Below are 16,276 nucleotides of genomic sequence, written 5' to 3' on the forward strand. Positions count from 1 at the left end.
GAGTTGTTGTGAACGTTAAGTGGGATGTTAAGCATGAAGTCCTCGACATGAGGCCTGGCAGGGGCTCGGTAAATGGCAGTGGGTGGTAGTCTGGCGGGTTATTACTTTGGTGCACCCATACAATGGACTATCCAGCAAGCACTGAAAATCGTGATACACATGTATGCTTATTCACGGGGGCATGCATTCAGGGTATGCTGTCCAGTGAGAAAAAAAAAGAGAGAGAAAGAAAGCTCTGGAAGTTCATACGCCCAAATGTTTAACAATGGTTATTTCTAGGTGTCAAGATTGCGAGTGAGTTTAATTCTTTTCTCTCTGTAATGTTATCCGTCTTTTCCAGTTTTCCTACAACGACATATTGGATAGTACTTGTGTGAGTACTTGTGTGACAAAAATGTAACAGTTTTTAAAACCTGCAGTGACACTGAGTTCCCAGTTATAACAGGATTCTGGGATGTACAGTCACTGCAGAGTCAGGGATGGGCATGTTTGCTGTATCTCACTGCAGCTGCATAGAATTCCTTTCTAGATAGTTTCATAACTGTTTTAAAGAATGGATGAGAGTCAGCTTTCCTGGAATTTCCATTCACTTCTCCATCTTCACAGACATCTCTAGGGTAACACTTTGAAAAGCTATTTTATTTTTTCTCCTTATGTTGCCGCGCCTCTTCTGACTTCTGTACACATTTTGTTATTTTTATTATTTCACATAATTTTTATTTCATAAAGATTTTACATTGGTATAAAGTGAATTTGTTTTTTTAAGAATTAAGTTTTTTTAGCAGGCTTAATTCTAAAGTATGTGGAGGATAAAATACATTTTGCTAAGTAATTCCCTGCATAAATGTTGTTATACTTCACTTCTTAAAGGTTTAAATTTAATCCACTGTTTTTAGAAAGTGTCATAAAGGCCATATTCTGTGGCTAGAAGAAAAATCAATGTCTTTTTTAAAGGATACCATATTTATTAAAAAGTAAATTCACTTTTTTGTCATGGCTTTGTCCATTTCATGTCAGTTTTGTTAAATTCTCTCTGGTGAAGTAATTTTTAGTACCTATTGAGCTCCTCTGTGAAGAAATTTCAGGGGTTCCTGACAGTTCATTAGCCAATATTTCAACAGGGTTATCCTTGAATTCATATTATCATTGAAAATTCTGTTTGTTCCAACACATCTGTTATATTAGTCAGCTTTTAGTTCTCTATTATGGGAATCTCAGAAACCATTTGACTGGGTTCAGGTTATCTGTGAATTTTCATATTATTTTATGGCCACCGGCTGCATTTTATGACTCTGTATCAAACCTTTTAGTTTTTCAAATAACTTTTCCAAATGGTCTCAGTTTCTCATCCAAGCAAGATCAGACATATGCCCCAAATCTACTGTTCAGCAAGTTACAACTACTGCGAAACCCCAAATAAATGAAAAAGAAACAAAAACCTCTCTTTTAAAAAAAGGAAAGCCTGGGTAAAATAGCAGAATACCAAAAACCTACGTACCTGACCTTTCACTAGGTCTGTTCTTGGTAGGACATGCCTTCAGCTTTTAATTGGAACCTTTTTCATAATTGTTGCCACTTAACACATTTAGTCTGTCAAATCATGGGATGTCTTTATAGCCATATAATAAACCCTAGAGAACAACTTTTCTGACTGTAGCCATCTGCAATGATCACAAGAGTAGCTTACAAAATACTGACAGTCTTTATGGTAATAGGATACATATGGCAGCCCACAATTATGTGTGGCTGCATTCAATTAGTGTTGTGCAATTACACAGTTTTATTGCTTAGTTAAAACAGTGAAAGCACTACATACTGGGTAATTTGCACTAATCCCCATCTCTTTAATAGCCCCTCGGTGTTTAAAATGGGGAGGAACATCTATAGTATTTAAAGGGCCTGGATGAACATTGAATTATATCTCATGTTGTGAATACTCTTTGATTGACAATTAATGCACCCCCACCTCATGTGTGGGGCATGTTTTATGGAGACTTTAAAATACAGTTACAGCAAAAAGTTCTTCAACCAGAACCCCACTTGCTATGTCAGGCTGCCCAAACTTATACTTGCAGGCTGTTAAGGGTCTTTCTGAAAGAAGGTCAGGATGAGGAGACAAGCTGAGGAACTCGATTCCGAGAGTGGGAGACGCCATGCACACCATGTTTTTGACGTGAACATGTTAGAAGCTTTTCCGACTCCTAACGTTTAATTAAAAACTTAGTTCAAAGTGAATTTATAGCTGCCATTTGGTGCAATACTTTCTGGAGATGGTTTTGTGAAGATTGTGTGTGTGTGCTCACACACACACACATTTGAAACACATGCATTTCACAATCGGTGATTTTTAACAAAAGTTTTGACTACATTTTAAAATGGCCTCATTCCTGCCCTGCTCTAAACGGCTGGGGCAGAGGTGAGGAGACCAGCTCAGGCAGCAGCAGGAACTCTCGGGAGCCCAGCTGTGAGACGCCTGTTGGGATGGGTTGGCCAAAAAGTTTGTTTGGGTTTGCTGTATGTTCCTACGGAAAAATACGATTTTTTTTGGCCAATCCAATAACACTTAGGGAAGGCGCTCTCCAACGGGAGGAAGGGAGACACGACAATATATTCTTCTATATCCTTCTCCCCAAGTGTTGACAGAGAAAAACCCAAAGCAACCTTGTTTCCTGCCCTGCCTGATGGTAAGTAAGTAAGTTAAACAGAATTCCAAACGAGAGGCCTGGACATTTATTCACCTGCAAAAACATTTTGCTGAAGCATTTCAAATGTACTTGGGTCTATAAATGTTTTCAATTACGTGGATTAGGCCTTTGTCTCTTAGCTCTTATTGCCTTTCCTAAACATCACTTTAATCTCTTTATGTGTTCATGAAAATTCTACTATATGGTTTTCAAAGTTAGAGAGAGAGAGAAGCATAGTAGTGATTAAAGAGAGATGAAAACATGAAAATGATCGATTCTATGTATTTCATTTAAACGATGCTGGTTTACTTTTATATTTATCATTAAATAATCTTCATTTTCTTTATTTTAGGTAAGTCTTTAGTGGTTTTGCTTAGTTATTGAAGCTTTGAACTTTATTGCTTAGCTATATTAAATATAATTGGCATATGGCTATATGTAAGATGGAATTCCTATTAAAATGTCGATGCTTAAAAAAACCCTTTGGTACATGGAGGAAAATTACATGGTCATATTCAGAACTAAAATGTTACTTATGACTGCATCTGCCAACATCTGCCTTTGTCCAACTTTTGAATAGAGTTGGGTGATTATGGATAGTATGTTTAAAAACAAGCCACAAAATCTCTGTGTAAATGGAGCTATGTAATTTGAAATCTGCACAACCTCACAAAACAGGCACCATGAATGTTTGGACCTAACAGAACATCAAAGCAAGAGGTTATTTTGCATTTCGAAGAGATTGCTGGTAACAAAATGGAATTAGGGAAGTAAACAATTCTGCTCTGTCTGGGCATTAAACTAGACGATCTACTAGGTGTTTCCAGCTCAGATTTCTTTTCATGAAAAACATTTGCTTGTCATTTGGATGACCTGAATGGCTGACATGCTAAGACTACAATTTAGGGATTTCTTTTGCCTGAGAGCGTTTAAGCCAGGGAGGACATTACGTTTTGCATCTCTGATACTTCAGAGTCCATGATTCAAACTTGCTGATGCCGACCAGGGCTGGGTGGCTGCTTCATTAAAGTAGGGACGACGGTGTCCATCTCAGGACCACTGGGCAAAGCCACATCCTCGGGGGACATACAGCTGTCCTTGCCCTAACAGCCCAAGTGCAGGTGGCCCCCCCGCCCCAAGCCTCTGGATACCTGCCTAAGGGCAGCCCTCACTTGATTGTGGCTGAGCCCTCAGGGAGAGGACTTGGTGTTCCGAGCATGGAGAAAATGTGAACAAACATTTTCTGCCCAGAAAAGACAGCCTCTCCAGAGAGGAGGCTCTGGCTGCCTTTTTTTCTGCCAGAACAGTTAGATCCAAATGATCATTGCTGATACTGCAGCTTAGCTGGCCAAACATCTGCACTCGATGCTGCAGTGAAATGAGAAGTGAATCTTTTTCCAAAGGAGGGCAGATGCGGTGGTGTGAACGGTAGCCATGCTCCTGATGGGTGGAGATGTGCCTCGCTGTGCGCGAGGTTCATACTGCTCTAGCAAGTACGGATGATCACAGAGCAATAACAGGGGCACATGCAGGCCTCGATGGGCTGGAAGAATTATTCTGATGGACGTGGAGAACTTCACCGTTTCCTTGAGGCATCTCCTGGCTACTGCCTTCTCTGGGAATACTAACCTTTTACTGTGGCTCTCTTTTCTGTATCTTATTGATTCCGGTGGAGGGCTCTGAATTACAATTCTGAATGTCCTTTGATACTTCCTTTAAAATAACAGACGTTGTTTGGGATACTGTTTAGAACAGATCCATTTTGTTTGATTGTGGGCTACAATTAAAGAAGTTAAATACTTGCCTGTGGTCACATGCATCCTTTTCTTGATTTGTTGGGTGAAAGATTAGAGAAAGACTATAATAAGGTGAAAGGCTTATTACTGCCTTAATAAGGAAAACTGGACAGAATGCTGACTGTGCACCTGATAAATCTTTCAAAATTGCCACAGGTGAAATGAAATGTTAATGCCCCTTTCAATTATTAATAAAAAATATAAATAGATCTTGTTGGAAACATGGGGCACTGAAAATAAAGTGTTTTAATAGATGTGTAGTTTTTTTGTTCCATTTACTAAAGAACTGCATCTTTAAAGCTTCTGATACATTAAAATGAAGACATAATTATTTTCATAAATGGAATATTTTGCGCTAAACACAAAATCTATATTTTTTGTTTTTTAGCACAAAATCTATATTTCTATATTTCATTGTGTTCTGCAAATCAATTTGAATTGCAGCAAACATCAAATATAGAGAATCAAAAAGAAAAAAAAATCACCTATAATCTTACTACTCAGAGACAGACACACCAATATAGTGTCCTTCCAGACATTTTTCTTAGTACGTATTTTTTTCTTCAATAGACATTGTATGCAACCAGTCAGAAGTCTGTCCTCACTTCCCAAATCTAACTCATTTCAATAAATGTAAACTCACATCACCATTCGAACAGTCTATAGCCTCCCATTGTATGAACATACCGTAATTTAATGAACTTTCATTTCCTGGGTGTTTGCCGTGTTCTTAATTCTGCAGTATGTTTTTGTATGTATACCCCTGCATAGTTGCCTGAGTTTTTATTTTATGAAAAATAAATGTTAAGAAATTGATCAACCGAAATCGCAATTATCAATAGTCAGCGGACCAGAAGGGGGAGCTCTCATGTCCTGTGACCATAATTGAGCCCAACAGGAAGAAGAGAGACTCCTCTTCTTTCCTGGCAAGGACTCAGCCAATGAAAAGCCATGGACTGTTTGTTTCCATAGTCCTCCCACTTCCTGTTCCTCTCTGTAAATGTATTTCCTTCCCTTGCCATGTGGGGACTTGGAGGTAACTTGCCGTGGGTACAGACTTCAAATTGTAATTCTTTGCTGATCCTGAATAAATCCATGTTTGCTAGAGAAATATCTGGCGGTCTGTTTGTTTTAGGTCAACATATATTTACACCGCAATGTCCTTATTTTTAAAGGCATTTTCACTTTTAATTTTTGTTTTAGGTGTATGAACACCAAGATGGCAGCAAATCACTAAAGCTGGGTGACTTTGGACTGGCCACCATTGTAGATGGCCCCCTGTACACCGTGTGTGGTACCCCGACATACGTGGCTCCCGAAATCATTGCAGAGACTGGGTAAGTGCTTTTCATGGGTTTATTGCAGTGATGTGCTTGCAACATAGTCTGCTTTGAGAATAGATGACATAGTGCTGTGTTCCATCCAGACAGAGCTAGCTAGCATCTACTTTTCACTTTTTGTTTTAGCTTGAAAAGTGGAAGCCATTTTTTCTGTTTTCCCAATCAAGTTGCCAATTACTGCGGTCTTGCTTAAGCCTTCCTTTTGGCCTTTATTAAAGGCAGAACAGCCATTATTAACCCCTTAGTAAAAAATATTCAACTTAAGAGAAACATAGAGTGGTAGTTAACTAGCTTTGGGAGATAAAAGAAACAGACGTTGCTTTGTGGGGTGAGTATAGCCCCTGCGGTTACTTCTCCTAGGCTCTCCTTATCCTCCAGTTCCAGTCCTACTTTGGTCCACTTAGCAGCTCATGGACTATCTGTGCGGCACAAACACCCTCAGGCATCAAAGGGCCGCTGGGAGTGCAGCCTACAGAGATTAAAGAAAATCTCTAGAATCAGGGGAGATGGTAGGGTGGCCTGATGCTTACTAATGACCTAGTACCATATGCCAGGTGCTAAACTCCTTTATTTAATTCTTACTCTTCCGGTAGATGATATAATCCCCATTTTGCATATAAAAAAACTCTGTCTCTGATGACTGATACAAGCTCGTGACAGTAGCTGAGTCAGCATTTGAACTCCAGGTCTAGGTGGGCAAATGGCTCTTTCAGTAAGCCCCATTTCTTGCCGAGGATTACTGGCAGGGTTCTGAACGCTGTCCTTAAACAGAAGGAGGGGGGAAGGGTGGGAGAGCAAGAAGAGACAGCTCTGCCATTTCTTCTCATGAGTGGCACCAGCCCACACCTAGCACTCTAGATAGTATCTTCCCCTGTGACGGCTGGAGGTAGTTTTTCTACTTGTACTATAGATGCATAGACCGGAAAGGCAGAAATACAGAACAGATGAGAAGAGAAATCCCCAGTGCAGGGTAGTAAGGACTTTCTTATTCATCAGATTTGACTGGGAGCCACATCTGTGGCCACGCCTGACCTCCTCCGAGGCACCACCTCAGGCGATGCTCCAGCGGGTGCTCTGATGGCCGCTGGGGAGGAGTGGTGTGGGGCAGAAGATTTTGGTTGTATCCTGAAGACGTTGGTTGGAACTCAGCTGTGCCACCAATTGTGTGATCTTGAGCCAAATTGTTTACACCTCTGAACTTAGGTTTTCTTTCTTATAAAACAGGCAATACTACTTGTCCTGTACAAGTTAAAGAGTTGTTGGGAAAACAAAATCAGATAATGTATGCCAGTGCTTTGTAGATTAGAGAATGTCTTATGTGTAATTATTATTTCTAAAATTTGGGAGCTAAATCGTCTCACGGGTCTGTCTCTGTCTTAAATCTGACATAACTAGACATAGAGAATGGACTTACAGAATGGACTTACAGGGGATAAGGGGAGGGTGGGACGAAATGGGAGATTAGAATTGACATATTAATATATACACTACCATGCGTAAAACAGGTAGCTAGTGGGAAGCTGCTGTCTAGCAAGGGAGCTCAGCTCAGTGCTCTGCGATGACCTAGACGTGGGATGGAGGCAAGGCGGGAGAGAGGTCCAAGAAGGAGGGAATATATGCATACATACAACCAGCTCACTTCATTGTATAGCAGAAACTGACACAACATTGTAAAGCAATTATGCTCTTCATAAAAAATAATTTAAAAAACAAACTTGATATGACTATGATAGGCATTGTTACTGAAACTGTTCACTTACTGATATTTAAATATGACCCTAGCATTACTTTGATTTTTAATCATGTGCCTTAAATTGTCTCTTTTTAAACTGTTATTCTTTTCTTGAATTTTGTTTAGCCAGTGGGTGGTATGTTAGTGCTAGTTGTGGCTTTTTAAAAATTTTTGCTTGGTTTGCTGTTTGGTTTATGATAGCAGAATGATCCATTTGACCATGCTCCATGATTTGTCCTGGCCCGACTTTGCTAACGGCGGCGTCACTTACCTTTTCAGATATGGCCTCAAGGTGGACATCTGGGCGGCTGGCGTCATTACTTACATCCTGCTGTGTGGTTTCCCTCCGTTCCGTGGGTATGGGCAGTGATCCTTCATTCAGCACCCGCAAGGCATTTGTCCATTCTCTGAATGATCCATTCAGTCTCCACGCATAAAGCAGCCTGTAGCAGGAAAAGAATGGAATGCTGTGTTAAAGAACATAACTTTACTACCTTTCGCTTAATAAGGACTTGTTATTTTTTCCATGTTGTGCACGCTAGTTTACATGCCTTCCATAACTCTTTCTCATATAATTTAAACACTCATTCTTTCTTAATTTGCCAAAGCAGTTCCATACTGACATTTTGAATTGCTTAAAAACACACATTTTACACATTTACGGGGGAAGGAAGGCCTCCAATGCATAAGGGTACCGCGAGGTGGCATTTTCCTGTGTTTATTCCTTGTTATTGTCTTTCGTCTGAACAGAAGCGGTGATGACCAGGAGGTGCTTTTTGATCAGATTTTGATGGGGCAAGTGGACTTCCCTTCTCCATACTGGGATAACGTTTCCGACTCTGCAAAGGTAGGTTTTGGCTTCCAGTGCCTTCCTCTTCCTTATAGCCTGTGTCTCTGTGCAGTTATTGATTCTGAATCATCCTGTGCAAAGAAACGAATGGTATGGTGAATATGCTTTCTGTGTGCATGTCCATCGTAATTACTGGCCTCCCCAAGCGCTCCCAGTCTTCAGGCTGTCCACCTCGCCGGGTGCCTCTGCTTCCCTGGCTCATCACTCGCTGTGGCCGCTCCAGCTGCGCTGCGGCAGCCTTCAGCTGTGCTCTGCCCACGCCAGGCTGGCGCCCACCTCAGATTCCGTACAGGTTATTGTTTCACCTCTTTCAGGTCTTGGCTTGATATCATCTTCTCAGTGAAGCTCTCCCAGAACACCTTATTTCCAGCTGCAGCTCTGAACCCCTGCCTGGCTGACGTTATTGTCCTTTGCTTCATATCCCTCTGTAACACTTACACTGTTACCTCCATCTGGTCTACCGTCTAACTACCTGTCTGTATCTGCCTGCCTGCCTAGATTGCTACCCACTCCAGTATTCTTGAGCTTCCCTTGTGGCTCAGCTGGTAAAGAATCCACCTGCAATGCGGGAGACCTGGATTCAGTCCCTGGGTTGGGAAGATCCCCTGGAGAAGGGAAAGGCTACCCATTCCAGTATTCTGGCCTGGAGAATTCCATGGACTGTATAGTCCATGGGGTTGCAAAGAGTCAGACATGACTGAGCGATTTTCACTTTCACTACCTAGATATAGATAGGTGGTATATCCTATTTATAGAGTTCATTTTCTAGCTATCCTCACTAGGATGTAAATTCCATCAAGACAAGGATTTTTGTCTATTGTATTCATTACTATACCTCAGTGCCTAAATAGTGACGTAACTGATACTCAACGTATACTGAATGAATGGATAAAAGAATGAGGGAATTAAATGATCTGTTAGACAGTCAAAGTGAAGGTGCTCAACATGAGTTAAAATGACCAAGAAAGACACCATGGGGAAGTTATGGTGTAACTTGGACCTGGAAGACAGCCAGGATTTAGAGGCGACAAGGAACAAAGCGTATTGTTTTTGTCATTAAAAGAGCAACCTCTAAGAAAACTATGAAACTTACACAGAGACATTAGTAGACTCTGAGATTAAAAAAAAGAAAACTTTTAGTTGATTCCTCAAGTATATGTCTCTAACCATTGACTTAAATTTTTGCAAAACTGATATTGGCAACTAATTATCTTTTGATTATTCAGTGTACCTGTTTTCTTCTTTGGCTGCATCCTGAGTGTAAGTTCAGTTTTAAATCCGACTCCTTAGGCCTGGCCACTTTCCATAGAAAATGGTGCACAGTGGGCCCAAATCTCTCATTTTCTTCAACTATCCAGGAATCGACCTCTGGACATAGGAAAATGTGTGGAGTTGAGAGAAGTGTCCAAGAAGAGCCACAGAGGTGGCAGGAGATGGGATGATAACGGCTGCAGAGGTGGGGGTGGAGAAGTTTTCACCTGCGAGCAGGCTCTTTAGCGACGTGCCCAGGTCCCAGTGCTGTCACTCCATAACTGGAGGGCGGAGGGCATCTCCTGCACCCCCTCAGCACCCTGCAAAGAGCCTCACACACACAGTAGTTGCTTTAGTTAAGTCCTGGCCCCCTGCTAAGAACATCACACACACAGTAGTCGCTTTAGTTAAGTCCTGGCCCAAGTTAGAGAGTACAGGTTGAATCTGTACATCATTGGGAATAAATGATTCCCGCTGTGCCGCAGTACTCAGAGTCTGTGCAGGTGAGGGACCAGATAATACGTTATCTAGCCATTTTGTTGCATGAGAACTTCTAATCCAGAGGAGACAAATGTCTGACAGATTTCATCATTAAACCCCAAGCTGTGCTCTTCTGGTGCAAATAAATTTGAGCTCATGGCAGAGACGTGTTAATTTCAGAACCATTCAATAGTTTGTTTCTTAATGGTTCTATTTTACTTTTATTGATTGTTCTGGAAATTTATGAATCATTTTTAACATATTTCCTCTGAATTCTTTGGCTGCTAAAGAACAGTTTCTATTTTACCAACTGGCTGTTGGCAATCCCGTACGTCTTTCCTCATTCCTTTCTTTCAAACCCAAATATGCTCTTGCAGTTAGGAGAAAAAAATCCATTTTTTCTTTCAGCTGGCAAAGTGGAAAGTTAGTTAAGAGGTTTCTAAAATGTGATTTCTATATTTAAGTAATGTAGGACTCTGTCTTTAAAGTGCAAAATGCTAGACGAAGAAAGGAATATTCATTCTTGTGTACTTTATTTCCTTCTACTAAAAACATTTTTATGAAATTAATTTTAAATATTTCACTTTATATTTTTCCCTCAACTACAGGGTGTATGTTTTTAATTCCAAACATTCACCTTTCCTTTAAAAGGTGGCTACAGGTAAGTTGAGTTGATATATTTAAGGTTAGAGCTTTTACAAATGGTTTTCCAAGATAAAAGAGAACCTCTGCATTTGAAAACACGCCATTTTTTACTTTCAGTGTTAGACACAGACAGCATCAAATGTTTCTGTTCACAGGAGCTCATTACTATGATGCTGTTGGTGGATGTCGATCAGCGATTTTCTGCCGTGCAGGTCCTTGAACATCCCTGGGTTAACGTAAGTGACTCCCTCCCTTCCCTGTATTTACTCCTAAACCTCCCTTTCTCAAATTACAACTTTCCTAATGATGTTGCCTCCTGTTTCAAGTGTTGTGTTTGCGTCTGTTCCTCCCCCTCAAACATGCCAGAACAGTTCCAGGATCTCAGCCTTGTTCCACGAGGGCCTCTGATGTATCTGTGCTGACATGTGTTCTCACGGTCCCTTGCACAAAGCATTTCATTTGATTCAGATGGGACTGCCTTCCGTGGGGGTGGGGGTGGGATTGCGCATGGTCGCCACCCCCGACCCTGCAACCTATGTTCTCTGGTCCAGATTAGAACTGAGTCCATCAATAAGACAGAGCAGATTTTCTGAGTCAGTGCTGCTTTTGCATCGTTTCTAACCAAAAATGCCAGTGACCCAAGGGTCTCTGCACCAGCCCTGGGGTTCTGCAGTGCAGCACTTCTCAAACCTGCCTGTGCTCACAAGTCACTTGGGGGTCTTACTAAAATGCAGATGGTAATGTTGGAGATGTGACGCTCTAGATTTCTAAAAGCTCCCAGATGCTGCTGCTGCTATGTGAGTACAAGGATCTGATGACATTCCTTTAGCTGTGAAAGAAGTCTCCAGAGTAGAGTCATTATTTTTTGATCCTCTCTCTCTAACTGATTGATATGGTTTGTTTTGAATCATCATCATAATAACTACTAACAGTGTTTAGCATATAGTGTCTGCCCAGGACCGTTTTAAGCATCTCACATAGATTAATTTATAACCCCATGTGCATGCTCAATCAGTTGTGTCCGACTCTTTGCGACCCCATGGACTGGAGCCCACCAAGCACCTCTGCCCATGGAATTTTCCAAACAAGAATACTGGAGTGGGGTACCATTTCCTATTCCAATGGATCTTCCCGACCCAGGGATTGAACTTGCGTCTTTTAACGTCTCCTGAGTTGGCAGGCAGATTCTTCACCACTAGCACCATCTAACCCAGGGGCTGTTACAGCCCTTATTGACGTGTGGAATTCCATTCTTGGGTCTAACGATTCTTGCGGTCAGAACAGAAGACAGACATAGATTTGGGTATAGATGCAGACACAGGCAGGTGTAACATCATCAGCTCATTGATATGAATTTTGCCAGCTGCCTTGAGGGATCTGGCTGTAAAATGAAGGCAACAAAATGTTCCATTGCTCTGAATTACCACTTTGGTGATTGGTTGGGTGTGTTTTCCCAAGATAACTAGTGACTGAGGATGAGGTTATGATTGAAAGCATAGTGCTGAGACAGATTCTACCCGAGGTGGACAGGAGCTTGGGGTCCTGTTCATTTTCTGCCACTTCATGGCCATGGGCCTAGGTTCAGCACTTTACACATCTGAACCTGGCTTCTGCCACCCCACAGGGAGGATTTTGCTGTTTTTTTAACTGTATTTACTTATTCTTTTTTCTTGGCTGTGCTGCGCTTTCCTTGCTGCACATGGGCTTTCTCTAGTTGCCGCAAGTGGAGGCTGTACGCTCTGGTGGGTGGTACACAGGCTTCTCATTGCAGTGGCTTCTCTTGTTGTGGTGCACGGGCTTAGTTGCCCCGCAGCATGTGGAATCTTCCTGGACCAGGAAACAAACCCTTGTCCCCAGCATCGGCAGGTGGATTCTTAACCACTGGACCACCAGGAAAGTCCTGGGAGGCTTTATATCTATGGAGAATATATAGGAATGTGAGCTTGTGTGGGTATATGGCTAAGATTTGTTAACTGTTTGGACACAGAAGAGCTTCCCAACTGGTGTACAGATGTGTAAAGATGCATCCTTGCAGCCCTTGGTGGGGACAGTCAGACAGAGTCCAGGAGCCATTATCTCCAGCTTTACAACCTTAGGATTTACCCCTACGGTGCTAAGCAAAAGTTCTCCTTTTCCATGAAGCTGGAAAGGTTAGGAAGCACCTCATGCAAATCTAATAAGGAGCCTGCAGGAATGGCAGGGTGGGTTTTATTATGCCCATTTTACAAATGAAAAGACAGAGGCTACAAGGGATGACTTTCCCAAGCAGCTGGGCTTGTGACTGAAGCACGATTCGCAACCAGGCATCCTCACTCCAAGCCCTGCACCACGCTGCATCTGCCCCTCTCTCTGTTATACAGGAAAGCACTGTGAATGCCGCAGAAGAGTGCACGCTATAACAGTTGCTCACGCAAGGTCGCGGTCTTTCCAAAGTGGGTCATGGTGCCTCTCTCTCTTAGCTGTCCAGGGTGGAAGAGGCACAGGCCAGCTGCAGGCTCTCCTGGTGGCAGCAGTTGTTTGGGACTGATCTATGTGCTAATTAAAAGCCCATGGTCCTCAAACTGTCACCCTGCATGTTAGCACTGGAAACATTCAGAGTGTGACCACACAGAATACAGTGGAAAATCTGAATTTGAAACACCGCCTTGGAAGGCTCACAGAGAGCCGTGGAGGAAAGAGGTTCATAGGTTACAAACATCCATTTTAGATCCGAAATACATTTTCATCAGAGGACCACCACCTGCCAGGCTGGCCCTCCAGGAGCTCAATCTGATAAAGCTTGGCAGTGGGAGAAGGGCCTCCCCCACCGGGCTCTGTGGGGAAGTTGGATGGAAGACTTCCCTGAGGACACGGAGTCAGACCTTCTTCCTGGAGGAGGCTGGGAAGAGACGTCAGGCAGTGCCAGCTGAGGCAGGATATGGATGTTTGTTCTAGGAGAACTTTCTTTGTGAATGGGAGGCACATGTGAGGTGCCTGGGATGCTATTGGAAACAAAATAATCCCTCACCCTGATTGCAAAGCGAATGACCCTACATCAATATATTCCAACTCAGTTGGGTAGAGAAACGAAATTAAGACTTCCCTGGTGGCTCATTGATAAAGAATCTGCCTGCCAGTGCACGGGACACAGGTTCCATCCCTGATCCGGGAGGATTCCATGTGCCTTGGAGCAGCTAAGCCCGAGCACCACAACTGCTGAGCCTGTGCTCTAGAGCCCGGGAGCTGCAACTCCTGAAGCCCACTCGCCCTAGAGCCCATGCTGCACAACGCAAGAAGCCGCTGTGATGAGAAGCCCGCACTCCACAACTAGAGAGGAGCCCCCGCTGGCCGCAGGTAGAGAAAAGCCCAGGTGGCAGTGAAGAATAATTAAAAATAAACACACAAATAAATACATTTTTTAAATAAAAGGAAGGATAACATTTAAGGCATTATCTAGGAGATTTAAAAATTTTACATACCTTTTAATATAATTCTAACAGATTTTAAATTCTAATAGAAAATAGCAATTTTAGCAAAAAAAAAAATGTGTAAAGTGATTGCTTAAGTTTTGAAATTATGTAGTAACTAGTAAAAAAACTGATTCTTTGTCTCACAATAACAAGTGAAAAAAATATGTATCCAAGTGTTCACAGCCAGCATTTAGTATTTGTTGGGGTCTCTGAGTACAATGAATGAACAACACCGATCAAAATAAATAAATTAGGAATGTAAAAGGAAGCCCAGTTAGCAAGACGTTTTGCATTTGGGGATCAAATTGTATCTGATCACTGCAGCAGATGCCACCTAAGCGAGGGGCAGGGAGGGGTGGAGAATGTGATAATAATTGTAAGGAAGGAAGCCCTAAGGAAGTCGTCAGAAAGCTCTTCCCACATTCCCATTTGTCCTGCTTTCTCTATTGCTGTATGATGCCCTTTTCACCTGGCACACTCGGAACTGAAAAGACAGTTTCTTATGAGACAGAGCAGAGCATGAGGGCAACAGAACTGGAAAAAAAATCTAGTCAACAAGAGTCACTTGTTTGAACGTTACTCAGGGTGCGTCCTCTAGGCTCCCATTATTTTTTATACACTGGGTGCTCCTTGGTGTCTGGACCTCTGCTCTGCTGTCGAAAGAGGCACGAACGAGGTCTCTCAGTGGATGGTGCCCCGGAGCCAGAGGGATGAAGGCAGCGGCAGTATGCAGCCAGGTGTCTGGGAAAAGGCTGCAGACCCCTGGAAGGAGCGCTGGCTGACCGTGGGTAACCTGGGGATGGTCATCTTACACCACCGTCCCCATAGCTCGGCTGGCAGAGAATCAGCCTGCAATGTGGGAGACCTAATCCCTGGGTTGGGAAGATCCCCTGGAGAAGGGAAAGGCTACCCACTCCAGTATTCTGGCCTGGAGAATTCCGTGGACTAGACAGTCCATGGGGCCCCAAAGAGTCGGACACGACTGAGCAACTTTCACTTTCACTTTCTTTCACCACATATGAAGGGCCTGAGCAGACAGTCTTAGGTGCTTGTTCTCTGTAGGTACTTGGTAAATGTGTGGAGACTTTGAGTCTGAAGCAGGCAGTGACTCCATCATGTGTGGCTACATACTGATGAAACACAAAGTGTGATCAGCACAGGCGTATGAGAAACTGGATTAAGGACGAAAACCCTTCATCCATACAATGAGCCTGTTTGTGTGCTCTGGACTCCACGTAGATCACGTGATTATCAGCTTGTGTTCTCCAGTGTCACCACCTTCTCTTACACTTACTGCCCTGGCCAGGATTATCTACCTTATTCCTCCTCTAGTGGGGAACCATGATTTAGGCACATATGAGGGTGGAATAGACAATGTTATATCTGGACCACTCTAGGGATTAGGAATAAGGTTGAGTCACTTTTTCTCCAAATGACAATTTGTTAGTAGAAAAATGCAGGTTAGTGATTCAGTTCATAAGCTTAAATGACAGTGCCAAAGTGCTTTCTTGTTTGTAATTAAGATTAAATTATCAGCATTATATTTCAAATAGATTGTTGTTACTGGATTTAAAAAAAATCTTTATTGAATTTGTTAGAGTATTTCCCCTGTATTTTATGTTCGGTTTTATGGCCAAGAGGCATGTGAGATCTTAGCTCTCTAACCAGGGATCAAACCCACATCCCCTGCATGGGAGAGATGGTAAATTCTTAACCACTGGACCGCCAGGGAGGTCCCCTATTATTTGATTTTTATTTTCAAAGTTTTGATATCTTACCTCGTGTTATTCTCCTCATACCATAGGTGAAGGTACATCTCAGTGCTATAAATCTACAAATCTGTATTTTACCTTCAACTATTTTCCTGATGATGAAACTGAGGCTCAAAGAAATCTTTAGCACAAAGCTTAGTAGGTCGATAGGATGCAGTCTGATGTCTGGATTTTGCCTCTAGAGATTCTGATACTGATCCTCACTGGCCTGGACATCAGGAATTTTAAAGGCTGCTGCTGCTGCTAAGTTGCTTCAGTTGTGTCCGACTCTGTGCGA

The 16,276-nt window shown here is 42.5% G+C and overlaps 1 protein-coding gene across 5 annotated transcripts in view; it reads left to right on the forward strand.

The window, feature by feature from the left end:
• The window catches only part of DCLK1 (doublecortin like kinase 1), a 350,076-nt gene that overhangs the window by 302,954 nt on the left and 30,846 nt on the right, over positions 1 to 16,276 (forward strand). For all 5 annotated transcript variants that reach the window (XM_012184574.4, XM_042255148.2, XM_012184573.4 and 2 more), the window contains 4 exons: positions 5,684 to 5,817; positions 7,832 to 7,909; positions 8,303 to 8,399; positions 10,934 to 11,014. In XM_012184574.4, the coding sequence (XP_012039964.1) occupies positions 5,684 to 5,817; positions 7,832 to 7,909; positions 8,303 to 8,399; positions 10,934 to 11,014 (390 nt within the window). The remainder of the gene's footprint in view (positions 1 to 5,683; positions 5,818 to 7,831; positions 7,910 to 8,302; positions 8,400 to 10,933; positions 11,015 to 16,276) is intronic.

The sequence above is a fragment of the Ovis aries genome, chromosome 10 (assembly GCF_016772045.2).
Source record: "Ovis aries strain OAR_USU_Benz2616 breed Rambouillet chromosome 10, ARS-UI_Ramb_v3.0, whole genome shotgun sequence".
NCBI lineage: Eukaryota > Metazoa > Chordata > Mammalia > Artiodactyla > Bovidae > Ovis > Ovis aries.